The 7317-nt window shown below is 41.5% G+C and overlaps 1 protein-coding gene across 2 annotated transcripts in view; it reads left to right on the top strand.

Annotated features, from left to right (window-relative positions):
* The window catches only part of DHTKD1 (dehydrogenase E1 and transketolase domain containing 1), a 48826-nt gene that overhangs the window by 13782 nt on the left and 27727 nt on the right, over positions 1-7317 (top strand). Inside the window, exon 5 of one of the 2 annotated variants that reach the window (XM_010854096.1) lies at positions 3319-3588. The exons of the other annotated variant lie outside the window; for it this stretch is intronic. Coding sequence (XP_010852398.1) covers positions 3319-3588 — 270 coding nt within the window. The remainder of the gene's footprint in view (positions 1-3318; positions 3589-7317) is intronic. 2 annotated transcript variants of the gene reach the window in all.

Here is a 7317-nt window from a genome sequence, read left to right as displayed (position 1 = left end):
TAGTTCTTTGGCCCATTTTTTGATTGGGTCATTTATTTTTCTGGAGTTGAGCTGTAGGAGTTGCTTGTATATTTTTGAGATTAGTTGTTTGTCAGTTGCTTCATTTGCTATTATTTTCTCCCATTCTGAAGGCTGTTTTTTCACCTTGCTGATAGTTTCCTTTGATGTGCAGAAGCTTTTAAGGTTAATTAGGTCCCATTTGTTTATTTTTGCTTTTATTTCCGATATTCTGGGAGGTGGGTCATAGAGGATCCTGCTGTGATGTATGTCAGAGAGTGTTTTGCCTATGTTCTCCTCTAGGAGTTTTATAGTTTCTGGTTTTATGTTTAGATCTTTAATCCATTTTGAGTTTATTTTTGTGTATGGTGTTAGAAAGTGTTCTAGTTTCATTCTTTTACAAGTGGTTGACCAGTTTTCCCAGCACCACTTGTTAAAGAGATTGTCTTTAATCCATTGTATATTCTTGCCTCCTTTGTCAAAGATAAGGTGTCCATATGTGCGTGGATTTATCTCTGGGCTTTCTATTTTGTTCCATTGATCTATATTTCTGTCTTTGTGCCAGTACCATACTGTCTTGATAACTGTGGCTTTGTAGTAGAGCCTGAAGTCAGGTAGGTTGATTCCTCTAGTTCCATTCTTCTTTCTCAAGATCGCTTTGGCTATTCGAGGTTTTTTGTATTTCCATACAAATTGTGAAATTATTTGTTCTAGCTCTGTGAATTAACTTATATGCAGAGTACATCATGTGAAACGCTGGACTGGAGGAAGCACAAGCTGGAATCAAGAATTCCAGGAGACTTATCAACCTCAGATATGCAGATGACACCACCCTCATGGCAGAAATTGAAGAAGAATTAAAGAGTCTTTTGATGAAAGTGAAAGAGGAGAGTGAAAAAGCTGGCTTGAACCTAAACATTCAAAAAACTAAGATCATGGCATCTAGTCCCATCACTTCATGGCAAATAGACGGGAAAACAATGGAAACAGTGACAGACTTTATTGTTTTGGGCTCCAAAGTCACTGCAGATGGTGACTGCAGCCATGAGATTAAAAGACCCTTGCTCCTTGGAATAAAAATTATGATCGACCTAGACAGCATATTAAAAAGCAGGGACATTACTTTGCCAACAAAGGTCTGTCTAATCGAAGCTATGGTTTTTCCAGTAGTAATAGATGGATGTGAGAGTTGGACCTTAAAGAAAGTTGAGTGCCGAAGAATTGATGGTTTTGAACTGTGGTGTTGGAGAAGACTCTTGAGAGTCCCTTGGACTGCAAGGAGATCAAAGCAGTTAATCCTAAAGGAAGTCAATCCTGAATATTCATTGGAAGGACTGATGCTGAAGCTGAAGCTCCAACACTCTGGCCAGCTGATGTGAAGAACTGACTCATTGGTAAAGACCCTGATGCCGGGAAAGATTGAAGGCAAGAGGAGAAGGGGCCAACAGAGGATGAGGTGGTGGGATGGCATCACTGACTCGATGGACATGATTTGAGCAAGCTTCAGGAGTTGGTGAGGGACAGGGAAGCCTGGCATGCTGCAGTCCATGGGTCGCTAAGAGTCAGATACAACTGAGCGACTGAACTGAACTGAAGTGAAGCTTGTGAAAATCACATTTCTTCCTATCCTGTGAATTTGTATGTTCCTATTTGCAGTGAGGGCAATAAGAAGCTTTTGGGTCATTTAAACCATTTGGCCAATTGAGCATAACATACCGTCCTTGGTAGATAGTTTGATTTGAGACCCAGCTTTGTAACCAAGAATCTTTTAACCTTTGTAGCCAAGTAATTTTTCTTGCTCATCCTTTTTTTTTTTTTTAATTCTCAAACTCCTAATTTATCCCTCCTCTTCCTCTTTAGTAACCATAAGATTGTTTTCTATGTCTGTGCATCTGTTTCTGTTTTGTAAATAAGTTCTCCTTTTTTTTTTGTCTGCATTGCTCAACTTGTGGGATTTTAGTTACCCGACAAGAGATTGAGCCTAGGCCATCGGGAGTGAAAGTGCAGAATCCTAACCACTGGACCACCAGGGATTTCCTATATCATTTCTTTAGATTGCACACACAAGTCTTTTGTCATTTTCTGTCTGATTTACTTCACTTAGTATGATAATCTCTAGGTCTATCCATGTTGCTGTGAATGGCATTATTTCATTCTATTTTGTGGCTGAGTACTGAGTGACTTCACTTTCACTTTTCACTTCTCATGCATTGGAGAAGGAAATGGCAACCCACTTCAGTGTTCTTGCCTGGAGAATCCCAGGGATGGTGGAGCCTGGTGGGCTGCCGTCTATGGGGTCGCACAGAGTCGGACACGACTGAAGTGACTTAGGAGCAGCAGTATTCCATTATATACATACCATATTTTCTTTATCCATTGTCCATCAATGGACACTTAGGTCCTTTCCATGTGTTGGGTATTGTAAATAGTGCTGCTGGTGGACCCTGGGGTGCTTGTACTAATTAGAGTTTTATATGACGGATATATGCCCAGGAGTGGATTGCTGGGTTGTATGGCAACTGTATTTTTAGTCTTTTAGCTTGTTCATTTTTAAAATAGATAGTAACACCTATCTCATAGAAAAGGATGAAAATGAGGTGACAGAATGTATGCAGAGAAGTCCTTTGAGAATCGCGAAATATAGTTTCTTTTTTTAATTTTAAAAATCAATGATTTATCAATTACTCATTATATTTTGTAAAGAGAACATATTTAGAATCTTTAATAGCACTTTGTTACTTTTCATGTTCAAAATATCCATACATTTTTCACAATTTTGAAACTAAAATGGTACCAGAACTTACATAGATGCTACAACCCGAGAATCGCAAAATAGTGTCTTAGATGTCACTTGAGCTAAGTAGTGGATGTCATCCTGTGACTAAATGGGATGAAGTTCTTATTTTCCTTTAATTATAAAAGTTATAAGAATAATTCTTGTTAGCAATTCATGTATTTATATACTTGAATAATTCAGTAACTCAAATAATAGCAAGTATTCCTGTTAATTTAACAAGAATACTAGTTCTTTTGGAAAATGCATTCTAACAAGTGCATTTAAGAAAAAAATTTTGCTTATGGCAAGGCAGAGGTATCTTACTGTCTGCATCATGCTGGACTTGTCTTAACGTGTTAGAACTTCATTTGATGATAAACATCTCCAAATAGCTCCGTGCATTCTAGCAGTTACAAGTGTGTGCTTATCTTTAAATAATGCATGGTCACAATATATATACAACATGTGCATAAAGTTTTTTTTAGATTGTGTGATTTAAACAAACCACCTCTTCCCATTTATTCTTGTGTGTTTACTCGGCTTAGCTGATGTTCCGTAAAATGCGAGGCTTAAGTGAATTTCCAGAAAACATTTCAGCCGTTGGCGATGTCCTGTCTCACCTAACGTCCTCGGTTGACCTGGACTTCGGTGCGCACCATCCTCTCCATGTGACTATGCTGCCCAACCCCTCGCACCTGGAAGCCGTGAACCCTGTGGCAGTCGGGAAGACTCGGGGCAGGCAGCAGTCCAGGCAGGATGGGGACTACTCCCTGGACAGTTCAGCTCAGCCTGGGGACAAAGTCATCTGCTTACAGGTACTGGGAGCTTCAGGAAGTAAGGCCAGAGGTTGGGAATACTGGGAAGAAAAAGTGTCTAATTTGGTAGTTGTCATCGCAGTCTGAATGGGGGTTGAAAAAGAATTTCCAGAGTACTGCAGAAAGGAGTGAGTTTATTAAGATCAAAGAGCAGAGACAATGTGGGCACTGGGAACAGGGCTGGCCAGCACCTCCTGGCAGACCAGGGAGAGCCAATAGGACACTGTTAGAACAGCCAGCTGGCTCAGCCAGCTTTTGTGGCTTAGCTGCAGAAGGCAATGGCACCCCACTCCAGTACTCTTGCCTGGAAAATCCCATGGACGGAGGAGCCTGGTGGGCTGCAGTCCATGGGATCACGAAGAGTCAGACATGACTGAGTGACTTCACTTTCACTTTTCACTTTCATGCATTGGAGAAGGAAATGGCAACCCACTCCAGTGTTCTTGCCTGGAGAATCCTAGGGATGGGGGAGCCTGGTGAGCTGCCGTCTCTGGGGTTGCAGAGAGTCGGACACGACTGAAGCGACTTAGCAGCTTAGCAGCAGCAGCAGCAGCAGTCAATTTTTATAGCCTCAAGACAAAGAAAATTCCTGCTGGAAGGATGGTATTAGGTGATCGGTTGCTGCTGCTGCTAAGTCACTTCAGTCGTGTCCGACTCTGTGCGACCCTGTAGGTGGCAGCCCACCAGGCTCTGCCGTCCCTGGGATTCTCCAGGCAAGAACACTGGAGTGGGTTGCCATTTCCTTCTCCAGTGCATAAAAGTGAAAAGTAAAAGTGAAGTCACTCAGTCGTGTCTGACTCTTAGGGCGCTATAATAGGGTGAGCATGGGGTGGGCATTTTTACGTAATTTGGGGTCAGGAAGCTTGTTGGTGATGATCAGGGGGGCTTTTGGCAATGGTTACAAAGGGGCTCAGTCAGCTTCAGAGGTGACCTTGGCTCTGGACTCAGTGTCTGTGGCCTTGGGTTAGGATTCCGCAGTCGTCATGACAGGAGACAGCACATGTTCCAGACGAAACTAAGATGAACTTTTGGGAAAAGATTTGGGGGTTGTTTTATAAATTCATAGCAGATGTGAATATCTGCTCACCAGTAATCTCAAGGCAACTGACTGTTTTATTTTTTGACTGATCTTTTTAAAAATAATTTTTTTAGCTAATTAAAAATATATTTATTTCTATTTATTTGTTTGGCTGTGCTGGGTCATATTACAGCATGTGGAATCTAGTTCCCTGATCAGGGATCGAACCCAGGCCCCCCAGCTTTGGGAGCACAGAGTCTTAGCCACTGGACCACCAGGGAAGTCCCTAGTTAATTTTTTTTATTGGAGTATAGTTGATTTACAATGTTGTGTTAGTTTCTGCTGTTCAGCAAAGTCAGTCAGTTACATATGTACATATATTTACTTTTTAAAAAAGATTCTATTCTCATGTAGATCATCGTAAAGTATTGAATAGTTTCCTGTGCGATACAGTAAGTTCTTATTAGTTACCTACTTTATATATAGTGGTGTGTGTATGTCAATCCTGATCTCCCAATTTATCCCCCCCATCAAGGCAACTGACTTTAGATGAAGGTCTTCACTGTATTTTTCCTTTCTTGAGTTATGAATTAATTAAGGGAGTATGGACTGACATAGCTGCTACTACTAAGAGGAGAAATGTCATTACTTCTATGAAACTGTGACCCTCATGGAAACCACACAGTATTTGTCTATCTAACAAGGCTGCAAGAGTCTGGATTTATTTTATTTGCTTGTTTGTTTGCTTTAAAATGAAAGTCTTTGGCATTAAGGCAAACAAGACAAATGATTAGTGTATTACTTCCTCTGCCTCCCTAGAGCTTCCCTGGTGGCTCAGACGGTAAAGTGTCTGCCTGCAATGTGGGAAACCCGGGTTCGATTCCTGGGTCAGAAGATCCCCTGGAGAAGGAAATGGCAATCCACTCCAGCACTCTTGCCTGGAAAATCCCACGGACGGAGGAGCCTGATAGGCTACAGTCCATGGGGTCCCAAAGAGTCGGACACGACTGAGCAACTTCACTTTCACTTTCCTCTGCCCCCCACCTTTGATAACCCAACAGGTATATTTTAGAGGTGTAGATTGTGGGTCACGTTTTTCTTCTACAAGTACTCGTTTAATATGAAACCTTTAATGCCTAGAGGATAATTAATCCTGGATATCAATAACTGGGTCTTTACACCCAGTGAAAACAGTTAAATCTACAAGACAGTAGAATATTAGTCTACATATACAAATAAATGGGGGCTTCTCAGGTGGCACTAGTGGTAAAGAATCTGACTGTCAATGCAGGAGACATAACAGATGCAAGTTCGATCTCTGAGTCAGGAAGATGCCCTAGGGGAGGGCATGGCAACCCACTCCAGTATGCATGCCTAGAGAATCCCATGGACAGAGGAGGCTGGCCAGCTATGGTCCATAAGGTTGCAAAGAGTCAGACACAGCTGAATCCATTAAGCATGCAAAAATAACTACATTATCTTATTGTTAATTTTCCATGGGCCAGAAACTTTTAGTAAATAAATTGTCAGGTAAGCACATTTGAATTTGATTATGATATAGCATTTCTAAATAGAAATCTTCACATTGTTAGCCATACATTCTCTTCACCTTTCACTTGAATTCGTGAGACTCTAAAATAGTTCAGTTATTCCTTTTCCCAGTACATTAAGCTGATGTTAGGACTGATTTCTGAAGTAAGAGGTGAAAGTGGCATGTTCTTTAAACTGATGAGAAACTGCCCTCTTCTGTCTACTTCGTGTTCCCCAAACATTTTACCCTGCTGTGTCTGCCTGTGTCTTGCCTCATTCAAGTTCAACATTCTAATTTATTGTGGAAACCTGAAATCTGGAGTCTATAAAATCATTCTGGGTGAGACTGTAGATGCTACTTTTGCTGTCTGTCATTCATCTTAGTCCTGGACCTGGTGGGATTGTGTTGTCATTTGTTATCGGCTGTGTATTTGATTGAGTGGTTTCTGCTGCCTCCAGAATTCCTTCGGGCTTATGGACCTGACTCCTCAAAGCCGTATGAGCAACAGTGGAGTTTTTGGAGCTCCCCTTGTAGCTCAGTTGGTAAAGAATCTGCCTGCAATGCAGGAGACCTGGGTTCAATTCCTGGGTTGGGAAGATCCCCTGGAGAAGGAAATGGCAACCCACTCCAGTATTCTTGCCTGGAGAATCCCGTGGACAGAGGAGCCTGGCAGGCTACAGTCCATGGGGTCACAAGAGTCAGACATGACTTAGTGACTAAACCACCACCACCATGGAGTCTTTTCTCTCTCTCTTTTTTTTTTTAAATTTTATTTTATTTTTAAACTTTACATAATTGTATTAGTTTTGCCAAATATCAAAATGAATCTACCACAGGTATACATGTGTTCCCCATCCTGAACCCTCCTCCCTCCTCCCTCCCCATACCATCCCTCTGGGTCGTCCCAGTGCACTAGCCCCAAGCATCCATTATCGTGCATTGAACCTGGACTGGCAACTCGTTTCTTACATGATACTTTACATGTTTCAATGCCATTCTCCCAAATCTTCCCACCCTCTCCCTCTCCCACAGAGTCCATAAGACTGTTCTATACATCAGTGTCTCTTTTGCTGTCTCGTACACTGGGTTATTGTTACCATCTTTCTAAATTCCATATATATGCGTTAGTATACTGTATTGATGTTTTTCCTTCTGGCTTACTTCACTCTGTATAATAGCT

Source organism: Bison bison, unplaced genomic scaffold (genome assembly GCF_000754665.1).
Source record: "Bison bison bison isolate TAMUID 2011002044 unplaced genomic scaffold, Bison_UMD1.0 scf7180017864337, whole genome shotgun sequence".
Taxonomy (NCBI): domain Eukaryota; kingdom Metazoa; phylum Chordata; class Mammalia; order Artiodactyla; family Bovidae; genus Bison; species Bison bison.
The sequence above is the reverse complement of the archived record's forward strand: the minus strand, read 5'-3'. Positions and strand labels throughout refer to the sequence as shown.